General features: G+C 34.0%; 1 protein-coding gene across 2 annotated transcripts in view; it reads right to left on the bottom strand.

The window, feature by feature from the left end:
* Positions 1-22449, bottom strand: part of PALS2 (protein associated with LIN7 2, MAGUK p55 family member) — a 67353-nt gene that overhangs the window by 14775 nt on the left and 30129 nt on the right. The window contains exons 5-10 of one of the 2 annotated variants that reach the window (XM_053896635.1): positions 17901-17942; positions 16271-16402; positions 13868-13967; positions 13477-13545; positions 11574-11735; positions 169-371 (exon numbers count right to left, since the gene is read on the bottom strand). In XM_053896635.1, the coding sequence (XP_053752610.1) occupies positions 169-371; positions 11574-11735; positions 13477-13545; positions 13868-13967; positions 16271-16402; positions 17901-17942 (708 nt within the window). The remainder of the gene's footprint in view (positions 1-168; positions 372-11573; positions 11736-13476; positions 13546-13867; positions 13968-16270; positions 16403-17900; positions 17943-22449) is intronic. The other variant, XM_019443621.2, reaches the window with a different exon arrangement.

Below are 22449 nucleotides of genomic sequence, written 5' to 3'. Positions count from 1 at the left end.
TCTATTGGCGAATTGATCAGAAATTATCATGTGGATGCATGATAAAGCTCTCTATCACCACCCTCACAATTTGAAAATAAAACAAAACAAAACAAAAAAAATCCAAAAAACAAAAAACTCCACAGAAATCAAAATTTTAAAAACAGTTTTGGAATCCATGCAGCTTACTTGTGGGTTGACATCCAAGATGCAAGTTCGTCCAGTTTGGACAACTTCAAGAATAGAATCAATTTTTGTTCCATAGAGATTTCCTTCATATTCCCCATGTTCCAAATATTTTCCAGCTTTAATATCTGCTTCCATCTCAGAACGTGACACAAATTTATATGCCTGACCATCTTTTTCATCTTCCCTTGGTTTCCGTGAAGTAACTAAAATAATGTTGAGAATTTATGCAAAGATGCAAAGTATTAAAATTGAGATTAAAATGCACAGGTAGCTTAGGATTTTTACATTTAGTGCAGGGTTTGGCAAATTATGGCCTATGGCCAAATCTGTTCTGCTTCTTATTTTTGTGAATAAAATTTGATTAGACCACAGCCATGGCTCATTTATTACCTAGGGTTTCATTCATTTCACAATTGTGTAGCAGTTTGTGACAGAGAATAGACGGCCTGCCAGGCCTAAAATATTTACTATGTGGCCTTGAATTAAGAAGTTTGCTGACCCATGGGGTACCTGGATGGCTCAGTCGGTTAAGTGTCCAACTTCTGCTCAGGTCATGATCTTGTGGTTAATGGGTTCAAGCCCTGCAGCAGGCTCTGCACTGACAATGTGGAGTCTGCTTGGGATTCTCTGTCTCTCCCTCTCACTCTGCCCCTCCCCTGCTGTCACTCTCTCTCAAAATAAATAAATGTAAAAAAAAAAAAGTTTGCTGCCCCTTGACCTACAAGACTGTTTAAAGAGGTAGTCCCCAATACACAATTTATATTCAAAAAAATGTGCTTTATAAAGTCAGCTTGAAACTCAAAATTATTTCCTAGAAGCAGAGCCCTAAATTTAAATTCTTAATTATAATGAATCCTACTAACTATGAGGTATATTGTAGGCGAATACCTTTTCTAGCTGCCACCAGCACTCCCCTTCTCCTTAAGGAATATCAATTATATTCTTTCTTTACGCTTGAACATTTCCTAATTGAGTGTCCAACAAGTGAGCAAAATTCTATTTTTAGTTTGTATTATCAATCTTCTGAAATGCAGTTTTACCCACAAATTATCTATCCTCTTTCTCACCCTAATACCAAACCTTTCTTTGGGCTTCCTGCTTACTGATAATCTGAAATGTTAATTGTTTGTTTTGTACCTCGGTGGTGGATCTAGCCAACACTTGATATTATTATGTTCTCTTAACTTACTCTACTTTAACCTAAAGTGTTTTCTTCTGAGAGAATAACAGTGGATAGACCAAGTCAAAATTTAGAGGATGCTTTTGCTTGATATTTTAGAGTTCTGAATACTTCCAGGGATATAAACTCCTTTGCAACTTGGGCTAGCCTAGGAAAGGATATTCTCTTTAAAACTATTGCAAAGATGCAGAGTTAGTGTGTGTATGTGATTTTTCCAGTTTAGCCTTCACCTAGTTTTGGCTAGATTATATATAAAAAGTATTCTTTTACTAATCAAGTACTTACACGTAGATTATCTGATGAGATCATCAAGCACATGTAATTAAAAAGTAATCCAGATTAAAAGTTGACAGTACTTTGACTACTTATAATACCCATAGCACATCAAGAAAACTTTGATAAGAACAGAATGAAATTCAAATTCAAGCTCAATAACAAGGGTCTAATTCATAAATGAGGTCATTAAGTACAACAGGACTCCCTTTCTTCTCCCATTGTTTTCCGGCTCAGCCTTGAAGGTGATGATCCCAGAAAACTGTGGAGAGCATTTATAAAGTAACTTAAAGATCTTCAAGATGCTATGATGGCATTTCATATTAAAAAATATGTGACGTCTAAGGTTTCTGAAATTATTCACCAAAGGTAGTATGAAAAAACTTCTAAAGCAATTTTAAACTCCCCAAATAAATACATACTAGGACTTAGCTCAATATTTGTGAATGTAATTTTAGAAGAGTACTATTTTTGGGTGAAGCTCTACAGTGAAACCGTATATGGGGATGTACTACTTGAAATAAATATGTATAGGTGCATATATTGCCCCCATTGCCACCTCCAATGTGTTGGGGGAATCTTAATTCTTGGCAAAATGTTTTTAGTTTACAAGCAAATATTAACTATAATCCCATTCTCTAGTGAAAACTAGAAACAAAAATCTAACAAAAGCCAGCAACAATACTGCCACATATTTAAGTTCCTTTCCATTCCCAGGACAGAGAAATTAGAACAGGGTGACTTTACTACAAATTATTCCTTAGGCTTATATACTAAGCAAACAAGTAATGTGATTTCTTAGAATTTAATTGTATGGCAAAATTCTGAATTTTTACAGCTCTTCAAATGAGAGAACAATCAACAAAGTAACATTTTTGGTGTTGTTAAACTCAAGATGTCAATGTTAAAGAGCAAACTTGATTCAGAAGGTAGCCCATCCCCCTAGATTAATAATTTTTTCTATTTTATTTTAGGATCATTTAATATATAAAGAAAAATCAACTTAATATAATGCCAGCATTTACCTCCTTCCCTATGAGACTTTCTTGTCCATACCACCTGACAATATGCAGCACAATACTATATACCAGGAATTAGGCAAACTTGTCATAATTTTTTTGGTGTTTCTTTTTTGTGTGGATTGTGAGATGTAAAAAGAAAAACAAAAAACAAAACAAAAAAACAAAACTAAGCTAGATGCTATATAAACGTGAATGATTTTAAGAGAAAACACACCTACATTATATGAAGAAGTGAGAGTTAACTTAATGTATGGATATATTTAAATCTTTCTATATAAAAATTCAGATTTGAAACTTTACTAAAGTAACAGTCTGAAGAAAGGTAAAATAAATACATCTTTCTGGAAATTAATTTGGCACTAAGAAATCAAGAAATTAAAATTATCCATCTATCTAATAACTTTAAATTTTAGATTTATGTATACACATTTTATCATCTCTTATAACAAAAATAACTACTCAAACTATATAAATGGGTAATAACAGTATACTTCTTTGCTGGAATATTAAGAAGCTATTAACATTCTTTTAGGTTTACCAGGGTAAAATAGACATAACATAAAATTGATCATTTTAACCATTTTTAAGTGTGCAATTTAGTGGCATTAATTATATTCACATTATTGTACAACCATCATCACCACTACCCATTTCCAGAACATCTTCATCATCTCAAACTGAAATTCTGTGTCCATTAAACGCTGACTTCCCATTATGCCCTCCCCTAGGCTCTGGTAATTACTACTCCACTTTCTGTCTCTATGAATTTGATTATTCTAGGTATCTCATACAAATGGAACTGTACAATATCTGTCCTTTTGTGTCTGGCTTATTTCAGCATAATGTTTTCAAGGTTCACCCATATGATAGCATGGATCAGAATTTCATTCTTTTTTAAGGCTGAATAATATTCCACTGTCCGTATATACCACTTAGTTTACTCATTCATGCACTGATGGACATCTACACTATTGCTATCTTTTGGTTATTGTAAATAATGCTATGAACATTCATGTACAAATATCTTACTCCCTGCTTTCAATTCCTTTGGGTATATTCCCACAAGCTGAACTGCTAGATCATAAGGTAATTCTATGTTTATTTTTCTGAGGAACTGTTATACTGTTTTCCACAGCAGATAACACCATTTTACAGTCTCCTCAGTAACAAACACACATTCTCATATCTCTACATCTTTGCCAGTGCTTATTATTATCTGTTTTTTAAAAATACATAATTCCATCCCCTAATGAGTATAAAGTGGGATATCATTGGGGTTTTGATTTGCATTTCCCTAATAATTAGTGATGTTCAGCATCTTTTTCCTGTGTTTACTGGCCATTTGTGTATCTTCTTTGGAGACATTTCTATTCAGATTCTTTGCCCATTTCCGAACTGGTTTATTTTGTTGTTGTTGTAGGATTAATATTTACTATATATATATATATATATATATATATATATATATATATATATATATATACATATACATACATATACATATATGTATGTATATGTATATATATATATATATATACACACACACATACATAATACATACATATAATGACTTGTGGGGAAAAGCTCATGATATAATTTCATTCATCAAGTATTTGTTGGGTGTATACTATGTGCTAGATCCTATTCTAGGGTCTACAGCAGTACAAAAGACAGAGCAGCTCTCTGTTCTCATGGGACATATTCTTGAATGTGGAGACAGTGAGCAGTCAAATGAGAATTTAAGTGTAAAACACAACCACTAAGTACTGGGGAGGCTATTTTAGATTGAATGGTCAGTAAAGGCCTCTGAGAAGGTGAGATCTGAATAAAAACTAAAATTCAAGCATTTGAAGATCTGGGAGGCAGTGTTCCACACTAAGGGATCAACAAGAACAAAAAGTTGTGAATGATAAGTTTAAGTAAGGAGTTTGAAGAAAAGAAAGAAGTGTGTTAAGTAGGGAAAAAAGTAGGTGAATTTTATGTGAATAATATAGTCACAATTCTGTGGTTAGAAGTTAGTTTGATTGTGTTCTCAATACTTATAAGCAAAATGCTGAATAAGACTTTTTTTTTTTTTTTTTTTTGGTAGTCTCGCAGTATCCCTCAAGTCCCAAATAGATGCTACAATGCCAAGGATCTACACCTTCCTCTGTCAGGGTTTACCAAAAAGTGGCCAGCATGGTCCTAGGATCATCTGCTCACCTGCCTCTGTCTAATATATACTCAGAAAGAAGTCACTGACATTATGAATCATAGGTTCAGGGCAGAATGCTTTATTTTCTTCTCCTTTACCCCACGGTAAAATGATTCTCCCTGGGGAATTGTGAAAGCCCATGAGACATATTGTAGCAGTGGAGCGACTTGTACTCCCACTGTCTGGCAAAGCAGAAATGAGCTTCCTGTGGGCTGTGTGTGTAGGGATGTGTGTGTATTCAAAAGATAGCCTGGCCTGAACTTTTCTGAAGGTATCCTGCACAGAAAGACAAAATGAAAGGTAGAGAACCAAGCAAAAGAGAATATGAGATACAGGAATGGAGCTTGGCATGGGTCTCAAGGGGACAGCTGGAGATCATAATAGCCTGGCCAGGGAATTGCAAAGTAGAGAGGTCTTTACAGAGTCTCCAAAGAACCTAGCTACAAATAGGCCTCAAGGAAGAAAAGAGTATTCAGACATTTGTGACATAAAGAACTCTAGTCCCCAAAAGGCAAGATTTTACAGGACAGCCCTTTTATCCTCACTTCTTCTGCCCTGACCCTGAAAACCAGACACAACAGAGCAGGGTATGAAGGGAGAATGATAGAACAAACTATACCCTTCCCCTCCCAATGTAGGTCCTAAGCCAAGAGTCAGGAATGAGCTGTAAGGAAGGGAAAAATAGTGAATTGGATGCAACACTGAAGTTTTGAATTGGAGTAGCCTTATTTTTCTTCCATACCCAAAATAAAATCTTATTTGACAAAATGACATAATTCTCATAACTGCAAGTGACTAGAAAGTTATAGAATCTCCCAGGGGACTGAAGGAAAAGAAGAGAGAAAGAAGATCTGATAGTGCATGTATGAAGTCAGTGACTGGATGAAAATAAAGCTCTTTCCTGTTTGTGCTCCCAAAGAGCTCAGCCATCCAACAAACCAGTTAGTTATATGCTTGCCAGAAAAAATTAGTCGGGTGACCTAACTGCAAAGGTACTAGGAAATGAATGTGTATTCAAACCATGTGAGAAGGGATTTTAGTGGACTGATAGCTGTTTCCCCAAATTCAGGAAAAGATTTTAAATTAATGAATTATTGATGGATGCTAAAACAATTGGGTAAAAGTTTGCTGAGGAGAATACTTACACAGTTTCAAAGTATTTTTGAACACATTACTTATCAATAACAAATGGGAGAAAAATTATCTTTTACAGTGAAGAAATCTATCAGACAGCACCTAAATCAATAATCAAAGTTAACATCATCAGTAGTGGGACATATCGACAAGATGTACCTCCAGATGTGATGTTCAGAGAAGAATAAAACATGACTTCTGTTTTTCTAGTAACAATAATGCATGACCAGAACCTAATCACAGGGAAACAATCAGGTGAACTCCTAGTGGGGATCATTTACATTAAATGGATAAAAGACTCCAAATAAAAGGCAGAGGCTGGCAGAATGGATTAAAACAAATAAACAAAAACCATAATCCAACTATATGCTGTCTCCAAAAGACACATTTTAGATTCAAAGACACAAATAGGTTGAAAGTTAAAAAAAAAAAAAAGGAAAAATACCCCATACAAACAATAACACAAATAGACCTGGAATGCCTATACATATGCCACACAAAATAAACCTAAAGACAAAGACTGTTACCAGAGACAAAGAAGAACATTTTATAATGATAAAAGTGTGAATCCATCAAAAGAATTTAAAAATTACAAACATATATGCATCTAACAACAGACTTCCCAAAACACATGCTGCAAAAACTGACAGAATTGAAGGGAGAAATAGTTAAGTCAATAATATTTGGAGACTTCAACACCACACTTTGAATAATGGATAGAACAAATAGGAAGAAGATCAACAAGGAAATAAAAGGCTTAAATAATACTATAAACCAACTAAACATAACAGACATCTGTAGAACACTCTACCCAAAGATAGCAGAATACACATTGTTCCCAAGAGTACCTGGAACATTCTTCAAAACAGACTGTACCTGAGGTTATAAAGCCAGTCTCAATGAATTTAAAAAAAGTGAAATCATACACTATTTTCTGACCACAATGGCATGAATTGGAATTCAGTAACAGAAGAAATTCAGGAAATTAACAAATACATGGAAATTAAACAATATGCTCCTTAACAACCAATGGGTCAAATAGGAAATCACAAGTGTAAATAGAAAATACTTTGAGATAACTGAAAACAAAAACACAACACCAAATATTGGGAGATGCAGCAAAGCAGCTGCTTCTAGGAAACTTTACAGCTGCAAATGCCTACTTCAAAAGAGCTCAACCCAATAACCTAAACTCTACCCAAAGAAAATGAAAAAATAGCAAACTAAACCCAAAATAAGAAGGAAAGAATAAGGGCTATCACAAAAATTAATGAAATAGAGGATAGAAAATCAATACAGAAAATCAACAAAAGCAAATGTTGGTTTTATGAAAAGAACACCAAAAGTGATAAGCCTTTAGAAAAACTAAGAAAAGAAGAGAGAGGAATCAAATTACTGAAATCAGGAATAAAAGAGGGGGTATTACCATGGATGCTGCAGAAATTCTGAAACTGATTAAAAAGAAATAGAAAATCTCAGTAGACCTACAACATAGAACAAGACTGAATCAGTAGTCAAAATCTACAAAAATAACCCCAGGATGGCTTCAAGGTAAAGTCTATGAAACATTTAAACAAGAATTAACATTAATCCCTTACAAACTCTTCCAAAAAAAAAAAAAAAAAAGAAAAAAGAACACTTCCCAACTCAGTATATGAGTCCAGCATTAGCACAATTATCAACATTAGCCAATGTCATGAGAAATGAAATCTAGAGACCAGTACCTCTTATGAATATAGGTGCACAAATACTCAACAAAATACTAGCAAACTGATTCTAGAAGCATATAAAAAGGATTATACACTACAACTAATTGGGATTTACCACAGGAACACAATGTAAAAGACTAAAAAACAAAACTCATATTATTGTCTCAATAAACAAAGAATAAACATTTGGTAAAATCCAGTACTTTCTCATGATAAAAAAAAATCTATAAACTAGGAATAGAAGAGAATTTCTCCAACCTGAAGGTTATCTACAAAAAACCCAGAGCTAACATCATACTTAGTGATGAAAGAGGTATCCTTCTAAGATCATGAATAAAATAAGGATGTCCATTTTTGCCACTTCTATTCCATACTGCAGAGATTCTAATCAGGGCAATTAGACAAGAAAAAAAAAAATAAATGACAGCCAGTTTAGAGTAATAAGGAACACTATATTTGCAGATGACATAATCTTGTGTATAGAAAATCCCGAGAAATTTGCAAAAAAATAATTATAATAAATGAATTCAGCAAGGTTAAGGGATACAAAACTAATGCACAAAAATCAGCTGCATTTCTATACACTTGTAATAAACAATTTGAAAAGGAAATTAGGAAAATGGCTTTTATTATAGAGTCAAAAAGATTAATATACTTAGGAATAATCTGACAAAAGCAGCATAAGACTTGTACACTGAAAATTACTGATATTATTGAAAGAAATTAAAGAAGAATAAACTAAAGTGTTTACAGAGCTATCCCCAGAACGCTGAAGAGATTGAGGACTTTGAAGCAAGAAGCTAAAAATTTGAGTTGGGGGTATAATTGTGCATTTGGAGCAGGTCAATCCATATCCTCTCCCTCTTTATCTTGTGAAAGAACACTCTCAGCAGAGGGATATCTGAAAACTCTTCCCTGGAGAAATCTAACAGCTCCCTCCAAAAATATCTTATGCCCACTTTTTGACTCCCCAGACAATACAGTTGTCTCCTTGCCCATCTCATAAATAAAGCTCAGCCATTTGCCAAGACTTGCTCAAGTATATAGAGCTTCCAATCAGTTTTAACACTTACTTTTAAGTATGGATGTACATCCAAGGATCAGTACCTAAAAGAAAAAATCCTCTAGCATAAAAGGGAAAACACACACAAACATAACATAAGCAGAAAAAGTAACCTGGAGGAAAGCAGAGATAATTTAGCCTATAGAAAAAAAAAAAAAAAACCTAAAAAAAGAATACACTATTTACTATTCTTAGAGATACACGAGATATACAAACAGACAATGCTGTGGAAAAAACAACCACCAAGAAATAGAAAATCCTAAAATGAAAAATATGATTACTTGTGATAAAACACTGAGGGAACAGAACAAAGAACTCAAGGTAATCTTTTAAAGAGTAGAATAAAAAGATAAAGGGATAGACAACATGATATAAAAGAGATTGAGAAGATGAATCCAGGATGTTCAACATTCAACTAACAGAAATTGTAGAAAACATGAACAGAGAAAATATGGAGAAATCATCCAAGAAATAATAATTTCCCAGAATTGAGGGACATGAGTCTCTAGTCTGAAGAACCCACTAATAATCAGCACAATGAATAAAAAAAGATGCACACAGGGGCGCCTGTGTGGCTCAGTCGGTTGAGCGTCCGACTTGGGCTCAGGTCATGATCTCGCGGTTCATGAGTTTGAGCTTGGCATCGGGCTCTGCTGACAGCTCAGAGCCTGGAGTCTGCTTCGGATTCTGTGTCTCCCTCTCTCTCTGACCCTCCTCTGCTCAACTCTCTCTCTCTCCCTCAAAATAAATAAAACATTTAAAAAAAATTATAAAAAGAAAAGATGCACACAAAGGCACAGCATTATTAAATTTCAAAATACTGAAAAACAACAGAATGAAACAAACAAAAGACCCTGAATATCTGTGAAAGAAGAATCAGTCATGTATGAAAGAACAAGAATTACGATGGCACTGGACTTAATAGAAGTGGATTCAAGAGTAATGTCTTTTGAGTTTTATAATCTAAAATTTCTATTCTCAGCTAAACAATCAATAGAGGGCAGAAAATATACATCTTCAAATACAAAGAGAAATTATACCTCATACACATTTCTTGTGAAGTAACAAGAGGATGTGCTCCAGCAAAACAAGGTTGCTGTCAACCCAGGACAGCAACAAAGGGAAGCTCTCCTGTGTTAACAGTGGGGCAGCCGGAATGGAGAGTGCGTAGTCCTCATTGAAGCAGGAAGACCTATGGTCCTGAGACAGGAAGCTCCAGGAAAATAAACATGACCTACTGGATGAATCTTTGGTTTAAAACAAATTTATACACATACATGCAAAAAAATCAAGGTAAAGACAGGAAGGAAAAAGGAATTCCAGCAACTGTTAGATGGAAGGAGAGAAAATCTGTTCAAGAAAGTAAAATGCAATGAACTGAAACTAGACCTATTTTTATATTGGGAAGAGTCAGCAAGTCAACAGATAAGGCCTATACTGGATAATGCAAGATATTACAGAATGGTGACATTATTAAGAAATGTGGAAGACTAACCAAATAAATAGCAACAAACATGAAAAGCAACTGTTTCTGGTAAGTAGGTTAAAGGTGGAATACAGCAAAGACTGGAAGTTAATTTATCTATTACGTATCTTTAAGAACTACTTGATTAAAATACTGTACATGTATTAACTTGACAAAAATGAAAAATAAAACACTTTAAAATACTTAAAATACTTTGGTCACAGTGAAGTTTTATTTTCTTAACTATTTAACCAGTATTTGTCTGAATTTAGTGATATAAAGTGCTTACAATGGAATCCAAAGACTTACCCCAAAGGGATTACAAATAGTACACGATTACTCTCCCAACCAATCCCTAAAAGTTTTAGCATTAAGATCACTCACTGAAAATTAAACCTCAAAACATACTAGATGCAAGCAGAGAAACTAGAAAATTCATTGACAAGAGATGGAGTGACAGTAGGCTAAGGATTAGCTCAGAACAGCTTAATGGCATTAATATACCTAAAGAAATACTGTTAATCAAAAGGGGGCTTGGTCAGCAAAAGCAGCACAGAAAGGGGAGTTATAGAAGGTGAGGCTGGCTTGTCTCCTGCGTTGTTCAGGGGAAAGAGCGTGTAAATTCCCACATGTAAAGGCCCACACATATCCAAAATAAAGACAAATGTATACTAGTTCTTATAAGACTATGATATCATCTAACTCCTTAATGTGATTCCATTCTTATTAAGCATACTTCTGACATTATTTAACTTTCCATATAAATATGCAAATAGGGAAAAAATGCAAAGATGATAAAATGAATGTTTGGCTCATTTAATGGTTATACTTCCCCTATCAGTATTTTCATTTTTTATGTCAACCTTTATAATCTTAATTAATGCTGCCTGCTCTGAAGATTCTCACTGTTGATGTGCTATCAAAAAATCAGGTTTACGACCTTGAAGGACAGAGCTACAAGAGAAAACGTACAAAATTCACAAAGGAATTGCCACACTGGAAGTGTCTGAGGATCCAGCAGATTTCCCTCTTTTCTTTATGCTAATGTGGGTAAAAAACACAACTTTTCAGATAGACATCAGCGGTACAAGAAAATACAAAGTGAATGCTGATTTTGCCACAACTCCTAGTACTTGTATTTAACTGACATCTCTGGACTCAGGAGCTTGGAGAAACAAGGGCTGCAAGGCAGCAAGCCAACATGGCTACAGCATTATTTCAAGACCGCTGTAGAGTCACCGAGTTTTTCAGTATCTTCTATTTGCTTTCATATCAAAAATTATTTAGAAATAAAAAAAATAATAATCTGCCCCACCTACTCTTTGATGTCAATTAAACAGCAAAGAAAAGGGAGAAAAAACTTACATGGCACTGTAGTTCCAAATCTAGTGGGATTCAACACTATGAACCTGTTTTTCAAGCTTCTTCGTCCCACACCTTGAGCGCCTATCAATACTAAAGTCTTTCTCTGGAAGGGAGGCATTTTGGCTACTTCCTCATATATCTGGATTTCATGACGATCAAATTCTAAATGTAAAAGGAAATGGAAAATCATCATATTCACTTACCTTTTAGATGGATGAAAAACGTCTGCAATTCTGCTCAATAAGGGCTTCGTTGTCCTGACAAGTAAATATCACTTGAACTGTACTTAGTATAGATTTATTTTTTATAAATTTGGTAAAGTACAATAAATTATTTTTGACCTTGATTTAAACATCTGTTTTCAACCATTTGCCCTTAAAAATTTGGCTAAGGAAGCTAGAAAAATGCCATGTTTTATCTTCACCATATATTCTATCCATTAAAACGTTTCTTATCAATTTGTTATAGAAATAATTCTTTTAATATATACAATCAAACTGCAAATTATCTTTTATATTTTGTTCAGCCAAAAAGTGTATATCAGATATAAAGGACAGAAGTATAACTAGTGTGACTGCTTAAATAAGCCCCATAGAATGAGTATGGCCTTCCAAAAATATCAAAGAACAAATACCATGTGCTGACTTAGCAAATACCAGTTTGATTAACAAAATGCAGACAAACATATTGATAATTAAACATTAAGATTCTGAATTTATGTACAAAATGAAATTTTGGATCCAAACTATTTTCAGTCAAAATATACTCCAAAATTAAATCTTAGTCAATGAGAAAATTGCAAGTTTTCTATTTTGCAAGAAAGCTTTAAGGACACACATTTAATGAATAATAAAGCCAAAGTGGATTTAAACTAGTATATTACCTGTCATTAGTATTATAACTCTCAATCTGTAGTGATAACACTTCTTCCTTAGGTTATTATCTTAACAGCAACTCTTTATTTGCACAATTTCTCCACCGATTAAACCAATATTGAGAGACTCTCTTTTCCCCTTTTATTATTATTATTATTATTCCCTTTAGAGTGTGCTATTTAGTTTAGTACCAGAAGAGAAGCAGCTCTGATGTCTAGCAAATACTTTAAAAAATTATCAATTTCTTTCAGAAAGCCTTTTCATTCAAAGAGCTGCATTTCACTCCTATCTGCCTCTATAACTGAAAAGAATAACTATGGTAACTGTGATTCACGTTTAAGTCTAAAAGATTTAAGAGAGAATTCTACTATATCAGACTAAGATTTGTTTGGTCTACTACTGTTTTCCCAAAAGTATCATGGACAATGCGATGACAGAATAGAGTTGCCCTGAATCATAACTCTTTTAATATCTTCATAAAGGCATTTCTTTGGAAATGACACACAGGGGCGCCTGGGTGGCTCAGTTAGTTAAGCATCCGACTTTGGCTCAGGTCATGATCTCACTGTTTGTGGTTCGAGCCCCACATCCAGCTCTGTGCTGACAGCTCGAGAGCCTGGAGCCTGCTTCAGATTCTATGTCTTCCTCTCTTTCTCTGCCCCACCCTCTCCCACTGTCAAAAATAAACATTAAAAAAAAAAAATTAAAAAAAAAAGAAAAAAAACCCACATAAATCAGTATCAAAGTTCTTTGAAGAAAGTTTTAATAAGATTGTTCCTTCACTAATATAATCATAAATCCTAACCAATTCATTTTATTGTAAATTATAGAATAAAACGCACTGGTGACATATTGAGATTTAAATAATGTCTCCTTATTATATTGGGCCATGTGTTCAAGTGACAGCCCCTTAAAATTGGGTATTCATCTGAATTAGCTTCTTTTAAAATTATTTAGAGTTTATGCCATATTAATTAATGATATAAAGCTATCTCATTCAGACTTCTCAAAAAGTATTTAAAACATACCTGCATTTCTGGTTGTGAGATACATCATCTTTTTCTTTTTTTTGCTACTTATGGTTCCACAAAAAGGTCCTGAAGGATGACAAGACAAATGTAACTTAAAACAGTGTGTTGGAATAGGATAAAACTGCCCTGTGGTATTCTAGAGGTGGGAGTGTTATGTCCTACACAGCAGAAGGGGGCAGAAGTGAGTTGAGCCACTGAATTCTGATACTATACCGGCAGGTGGCAGAAAGGGATCAAAGAGTTTACTTTTGAGGGCGTTAAAATAAAGTACAGGGGCTGGATTAGTTTAGATGCATTTTAAATAAATTCATTTGCTGATTCAGAGGAAAGAGGCAAAGAAAGGTAACCACAAAGGACTACTTGTTACACATTGTATTAAGCTCATCACCTGAATTGTCCCAGTCTCTTCTAACAAATGCCTTTCTCTTCTCTTCCAGGAACTGGCTTGGAATGAGACCAGCACTTCCTCCCTCTTTTACATGGCTAGCCTAGAATCAAATGAATGAATTGTATATCTCAGTGACCAAAATTTGAGACCATATTCTAATAAGTAGGACAGTCAATAGTCAGTAACAATATATCAAATTTGCTCTTAAAAGCTGACCTTGAGATTTAAATCCATGGCACTGTCAGTAAAGATATTTAAACACTTAGCACTAAGGAATCAATTGGCACCTAATCAATCTGCCATCTTGTGTTGAAATTTGGGGACCAAAATACAAAGGTACATAGGATCTTTAAATTATGTCAACTTTTTATTTATAATGCTTAGTCAAAGAATGGACAGGATAAACACTATTTTTAACAGGACATTTCATTTGCACTCTTAGTAAGGTATCACTACCAACCATAATCCCATGAGAGAGAGAGAGAGAGAGAGAGAGAGAGAGAGAGAGAGAGAAAGGGAGGGAGGGTGGAGAGACAAAGAGAGAGAGGGAAGGAAGACCTGAATATCTTAAATTTAAAATAGGTAAAATTACACTGTCAAGAAACTAAGTTTTGAAATCCCCAAAAGTGCTATTTTATTTATTTATTTATTTTATTTATTTATTTTTATTTATTTTTGGGACAGAGAGAGACAGAGCATGAACGGGGGAGGGGCAGAGAGAGAGGGAGACACAGAATCGGAAACAGGCTCCAGGCTCCGAGTCATCAGCCCAGAGCCTGACGCGGGGCTCGAACTCACGGACCACGAGATCGTGACCTGGCTGAAGTCGGACGCTTAACCGACTGCGCCACCCAGGCGCCCCAAAAGTGCTATTTTAAAATAGTGGCTAAAGAACTGGCTGTTAGTGGCTTATCCCACAAAATTAGTGTCTTTATCTTTATAATTAGCATAGAAAAATTTGGTATCTTTTTTCGCAATTAACATCCTAAAAAGTAGAATTAAAGTAATACATCACCAAATGCAAGAAGGGACTGAAATAATGGTGATGGTATGAGAAGAGAGTAAAAGAGGACATTCCCCAAAAGGGGGACTCTTGCAAGAAGAGTTCAATAAAGGAAACAACTACAGAAAGTTTTTTGATGAGAGTTCTAAAAAATTCAGTGGACACCTCTCAAGATTACAGACTCTGTTTATCTGTTTTTTGGTTCTCTCACCTCATAGAGCGCTTGCACATAATAATGTCTTAATTTAAATTTAAGGACACATTAGTAAGATTGGCCTCATTCTTATTATTCATTCCCCCTTAGAAGTCAATATAACTTTTCAGAGTTAATGTGAGTTACTACCATCTCCACTTAGAGTTGAGAGGTGGGTCTTGGGTCCCTTCCTCATACACCTTGCTTTTTAATGAGACAGTTTAAGGAATTTTAAGCTTTCTGATCTGTCAGTTTCTCCAGCTCTGAATACTGTGGTTGTTAGCTGGTGTCAGCAATGACAAAAACAGACTTATTACTCCTGCTAGAGATTTCTGAAAGCTGTATTAGGGGAAAGGAAAAAGAACATGATCACACAGATCTTTAGAAAATGAAGCAGAGGTGGGGTGCCTGCATGGCTCAGTGGGTTAAATGACTGACTCTTGATTTTTCAGCTCAGGTCATGATCTCAGGGTTCGTGAGATTGTGAGATCGAGCCCTGTGTCAGGCTCTGTTCTGAGAGCATGGAGCCTGCTTGGGATTCTCTCTCTCTCTCATTCTCTCTGCCCCTCCCCTGTTTGCACGTACTCTCTCTCTCAAAACAAATAAACATTAAAAAGAAAAAAAGAAAAAAAGAAAAAAAGGAAATGAACTGGGGAAAATACGGTCATAACACACATCCCTTTCCACATATACAGATTTCAATCCACGACCAACTAACACTGATCATAAAGCAAACCTTTATTTCACAATAACTGAGAACAGGTGGGGAGACAGATTTAAGAGTTTAAGAAACTATGTTTTATTTGCCATGAATGTACATACAGAGAGAGGACATGAGAGAGACGCTACTATACACATAGTATAACACTTCTAGTTAAGACAAACAAAAACAAACACTGAGAAGGGATGACCCCAATATCATATTTTACTGCAATCATTGATGTGGAAGAACCAACTGTTCTGATCCCTAAACCAATGGAATATCTCCACAGGCTAATTAATTCTGCATTTATTAACAGCTACTTGCAAATTCCCTCTCAATTTGATCTTCTGTCCACAAAATTAGCAGCCATGAAGCAGGAGCTGTTCATGTGGGAAAAATCATTGGAACAAATGCTAATACCTTCTTCCTGAATATTCAGCTATTGGCCAGATCTAAGATTGAAAATAAAAAAGCAATTGAGGAAATTATGAGAAGCATACTAACCTGCCACCAGTTTGGATCTTCTCTGTTTACAATTTGAAGAATTTCTCCTTTTGAAAACTTCAATCCTGCTTCTTTGCAGGGTATCAGGTTATCATTGTATGGATTATAATCAAAATGACATTTCACAAATACCTAAAACACATAGCACAATTTAAGATAGTATAGGTGTATCATTTGTCACTAGATTTTTGAAATCTTTTTCAAATAACTGTGATTTAATTGTAATTGACAATGCATTTAGTACTTCAACTAAGGAACTGGTTTCATTCAAATAGAAATCAATTTCTAGACATTAATACTTAGGTATCAGAAAAGAAAAAAATAAACATTAGTACAATTAAAATTTTGTTTCTATTTTAACTTCTAATTTTAAATCAACAGTTTGACAATCATTTTACTCCACCATTCTTACACTTTCCCTCAATCTTTTCACATGATTTTCTAAATAGTGTTGCATAATTTTGAATACAATTAAATGCTACTTTCTGATTAATGTCCAGAAATAATATATGCAGCTGATTTAAGGCATATATTTCAGGTACATTAGGACCTTTTTTTTTTTTTTTTTTTTTTTTTTTTTTAGGATTGACTTTATGAAAGAGCCCTGAAACCAAAGTTAAACAATGAAAGTGAATGTTGAAGTCAGACCTGAAATACAGTTAGTAACTTAAAAAAAAAAATTAAAAAACCAACTTTCATCACTGGTAATATATAGTTTTTAATCACACAGATTTACACTGGCCAAAACAAGGGTGGAAAATATTTTTTTTTTTAAATCACCTTGCTCTAACTTAAATACTTAGCATTAAATTAATTGTAAGAAAAATACTGAAAAAGACTTGAAACTACTTCCCAATTTAAATTCATTGAAATATTCATTGAATATTTCTTTAAAATATATTTTATTAATAAAAGTATGCCAATTACCACTATTAGTTATTATCTCCAATCACAGGAATATTTTGCTTATTCACTTGAAATTCTATTAAGCATTTTCAGTATTTGATGGCAATTTCAGAGTGATTATATTCTTAAAACTTTTCATGCATATTTATAAAAATTCAAATGTTATGTACTGAAGAAATGACCTGGCATTAATCAGGTAAACTGTAACAAGCAGAAAAGCACAAAATTAGTAAAAATGACAATGTTATCATACTTTTACAAATGTAACCAAACCAGATATTCAGGTAACACAAGCAGATACATAATATTAGTGGGGTAAAATGCAATGTGATGGATGCATATTAAAATCATTTAGAAGTAACTAAGTCTGGGTACATGTGACAAAATTTTAGTTATTTACAATTAGATGATTTTGATAGAACGCATTCAGAACATTTTCAATAACTCTGTAAAGTCTAAATGTTGTTTAACAACTCAGAAAGCCAATAATTCTTTTGATACACAATTTTAGAAATATTGAAGAAGCAAGCATACAAACAATATTAAGATTGCTGAAATGTGACAACTGGCTAAATTGACAATGGCATGCAGCTCAATGTTTTGGCAATGGAAAAAAAAAAAAAAAAAGCCCAAATTTTTAAGTTTATTTAATCAAGGTAAATTCAGTTGGCTGATAAGACAGAAAAACTGGAGTACCAGAAAATGTCCTGGAATGACATCATACCTGACGGACGTGTGCTGGATGCCTCTCCATATTGATGCAACTCTAAAAATATATTTTTCATTGCATAAATAAAGCCAGACTTTAAACTAAATTAATTAACAAAACATAAACAAACTACTGGACCATTTTATTACCTCACTCTTTGGTAAAGTAACTACTCCCCTAATTAATTGTCCAGAGGGTATAATCCCTGAAAATTATAAATGACAGAAGCAAAAAGATAGAGGCGCTTGAGATGAGGCAGAGCAAAAGGATGGGTATGCAAAGTGTAAAAATACTTGGATACTCCTTATTTCTCAAGAAAGCTACACCAAATGAATAGTAAGAGCATCTTGCCATCTAACCATGAATTTATCATTCTTATCTGTGGGACAACATACATTTTGTAACCATAAATTCAGACTTTCTGAGATAGCCCAAATTTCAAATATCTATTCCCTATTCCCAAATTGTTCTGGAAATGTCATTATTTGTGGAACAAAACACATCACTCAGATGTAAAAAGGTTTCTAAAAGAGAACAATTCTTATTTTTTCATTTATTGAACTAATTTTTAGAACATTACTTTCATGCTCAAAATCTCAGATTAACCTGGTTTTACTTTGAATTTTAAAAATCTATCTGAAAAATTAACCCAGGTTTTTATCTAAACATTTTGCAATGACCTTAAAAGTCATTAGAGATTTGACTGGATTTAGTATAATTACATTTTATTAAGTACACTGTAAAGTGTTTTACTATAGACCATACATTAATGGTTCATTCATTACTAAGTTACTAAACACAACCTACTAAAATATGTGAATCTCATATTCTTATCACTAAAGAAAAAACTGAATGACCAATAATCTAAAGTAGATGAAACAGAGAACAGGAAGTACAAATAGCTTTTAAACACAAGAGATATTCAACATCACTCAAAACAAAACTGTGTTTTAATAACATTTTCTTCCTGTCAGATTAGCAGAAATCCAAATACTTGATAACATTCTGTAGATAGGACTATGGTCCAACAGGCATTTTCCTAACAGGCTGATGGAAGATCTGGTTTAATCAGTTGGGAGAACAATTTGACAAAAGCTATCAGAATTACAAATGCAAAAATCCTCTGACCTAGTAATCCACCTCTGGGAATGTATTAAACAGCAATGTTGCTCAGACATATGCAAAATGACCTCCATACAAGACTATTAACTACTAAATTATTCCTAATAGCCAAAGATTAGAAGCAACCTAATTGTTTAACAATAGGTAAGTGGTTAAAACTCTAGAAAGACTAAAAAGCACGGTTTCTTTTAAAAAAAAAAAAAATTTATTTATTTTGGGGGGAGGGGAGGACAGTATGAGTAGGGGAGGGGCAGAGAGAGAAGGAGAGAGAGAATCCCAAGCGGCTCTGCACTGACAATGCAGGGCTTGACCCCACGAACCATGAGATCATGACCTGAGCTGAAATCAAGAGTCTGATGCTTAACCAATGAAGTCACCCAGGTGCCCCATAATAGCATGGTTTCTTATGGGGAGTAAGGACTAGGTTGACAGTGGATTTTTTGAAAGAGAGATTTCAATTGAATACCTACGTATATTTCTTGAATTTTGAAACATGGGAATGATTCACCTATTTAAAAATTAATTTCTTATTGTAATACAAGATAAAAGAGGACTCCTACTTCTGACTAAGATGAAGGAATAAAGGCCCCTCCAGCCTGAAACAACTAAAATACCAGACAAAATTTTACAAACCACTTTTTAATACATCAGACAATGAAGTCAGCAATCCCTAAAAAATGGAAACAAGGTGAACTATTCAGTTGCCCTAGCTAACTGCATAAAAAAAATTTCCAGGTTGCAACTCAGGAAGGAAGAATCTAGGTGGAGCCTGGCAGTCTCCAAGTTGAGGAGATGAACTGGGTGACCAGGGAGATCGGGTGGCTACAGTGTACAGAACCCAGTAATCAGTGAGGAAAGGGTTGCACAGAGAAAGGACTCAAGAACTTCAAAGTGCTTCCTTCAGTCTTCAGCAGAGCACTGATCTGTGCATGGGTATAAGGGAACTACTCAAATTCACATAAAGAACAAGCACAATAGGTAGCAATATCAGCAGGTCATACAGGGTCAGGAATAGTTTCTGTTCTCATCAAGGTGAGTGGAAAAGTCTCATAATTCATGAGGCATTGAGTAATCAGAAGGATTATGCCCTAGACTTAATCCTGCTCCGGCTGCACCTAAAGCTTAAAAAGCAAGATCTGAAAGGATTAAACTGCTCTTGAGTAACTTAAATACCCTAGAAGAAAGTTTAAGAAAAATTCTAAGATACAAAAATGTTCAGCATTTAATAAGGTAAAATTTATGATGTCTGACAGCCAATCAAAAATAACCAGGCATGCAAATAAGCAGGAAAACATAATCTAAAATGTAGAGAAAAATCAATTGATACAGAAGAAAAAAGTGATCCATGAATGATAAATATGATAGAATTAGTAGAAAAGGACATTAAAATAGTTATTTTTAACTTTACATATTATATTCTTATGTTCAAGAAACTAGAGGAAGGACTGGGCATGTTGGGTAGAAACATGGTAGATATAAAGACGACTCAATTTAGATTTCTGGAGATGAAAACCAAAATATCTCAGATGAAAAAGTATACCAGAAGTGATTAACAGATTGAAGACATTGAAGAAAACAAGATTAGTAAACTTGAAGGCATAGCAATTAGAAATTAGGATACAAAAAAAAAAAAAAAAAAAAAAAAAACAGGGAAGAAACAAGACTGAAATAAATGAACAGAGTATCTATCACTGAGCAAGGGGATAACTTCAAGGAGCCTAATATATGTGGAAGTGATGGCATCAAAGGGCAAGAGAAACAGGAATAGAAAAATAAGCTGAAGAGATAATAGTCAAAATTTTTCCAAATCTGATGGAAGAAACTGTCTCTTCAACACATGGAACTGGAAAACTGGGTATCTGTATGCATTTCCCGCTTTTGTCCAGATCTTACACCATATACAAAAGCTCGTAGAGTAAATGGATCCTAGGACTAGATGTAAAGCGTAAAACTATACAACTTTTAGAAAAAAATAAAGAAAACCTTTATGACCTATGGTTATACAAAAATATTCTACACAGAATACAAGCATGATCTATAAAAGAAAACTGGACTTCATCAGAATTGAGAACTGCTACTCTTTATATTACACCATTAAGAGAATGAAAAGATAAGCCTTTTCACTGTGAGAAAATCCTTGTAAATCATAATTCAGATAAAATACTTACATTAAAAAAAAACATAAAGAACTCTCAAAACTAAATAAAAAACAACCTGGCAAAAAATGGATGAGATCTGAAAACAACCAAAACAGACATTAAAAAATAAGCACATGAAAAGATGCTCAAAATTAGGTAGTCATTAAGGAAATGCAAATTAAAATCATATTGAGATACCACTACACACCTATTTGAGTGTCTAAAATTGTAAGGACTGATCACACCAAATGTTGGTGAAGATGTACAGTATGCTGATGGGAATGTATACGGGTGCAACCACTTTTGAGAGTGGTTTGGACACTTCTTTAAAAGTTCAACATGAAAAATAAATAAATAAATAAATAAATAAATAAATAAATAAATGTTCAACATGGACCTACCATGTAAATAAATAAATAAATAAATAAATAAATAAATAAATAAATGTTCAACATGGACCTACCATGACCTAATCCTTCAATTCCTAGGTATTCACCCAAGGAACTTACATGTAAATGTCCACAGCATCTTTTATTTATAATAGCCTCAAACTGGAAACACTTTAATTGTATAGCCAAGCAATGGAATACCACTCATCAACAGAAAGGAATCAACTGCTAATACACATAAAAAGATTGATGAATCCCAAAAGAATTATGCTGAAAGACAACATATTTTAAAAAAACACAGCAAATAAAAGATTCATGTGCATGCTTTCATTTATATAAAAATAAGGAAAAAGTAAACTAAGCTATAGAAACAGAATGCAGAGCAGTGCTTGCCTGGAATGCAGGGGAGGAGGGAAGGATTATAAATGGATACAAAGGAACTTCTGGACATGATAGATATTAACATATATATATATATATATATATATATATATATATATATATGTTGTCTTGATTGTGTTAATGGTTTCACAGGTATGTATGTGTGTGTGTCTACATTTATCAAACTGTACACTTTAAATATATGCTATTTATAGAAGCTTTATCTCAAAGATATTTTTTAAAAGTTTATTTATTTTGAGAGATAGATGAGAGTTGCGTGAGCAAGGAAGGGGCAGAGAGAGAGAGAGAGAGAGAGAGAGAGAGAGAGAGAGAGAGAAAGAGAAAGACAGACAGACAAACCCAAGCAGGCTTCACGAAGCTCAGCATGGAGTTTGACATGGGGCTTGGTCTCCCAACTGTGAGGTCATGATCTGAGCCAATATCAGAGTCAGACACTTAACCAACTGAGCCGCCCAGGCGCACCTCAAAGATATTTTTTAAAAGGAAAGATAAAAACTGTAAAAGTATGGGGTA

The sequence above is a fragment of the Panthera pardus genome, unplaced genomic scaffold (genome assembly GCF_024362965.1).
Source record: "Panthera pardus isolate Hobbes unplaced genomic scaffold, ASM2436296v1 HiC_scaffold_8, whole genome shotgun sequence".
Lineage (NCBI taxonomy): Eukaryota > Metazoa > Chordata > Mammalia > Carnivora > Felidae > Panthera > Panthera pardus.
The sequence above is the reverse complement of the archived record's forward strand: the minus strand, read 5'-3'. Positions and strand labels throughout refer to the sequence as shown.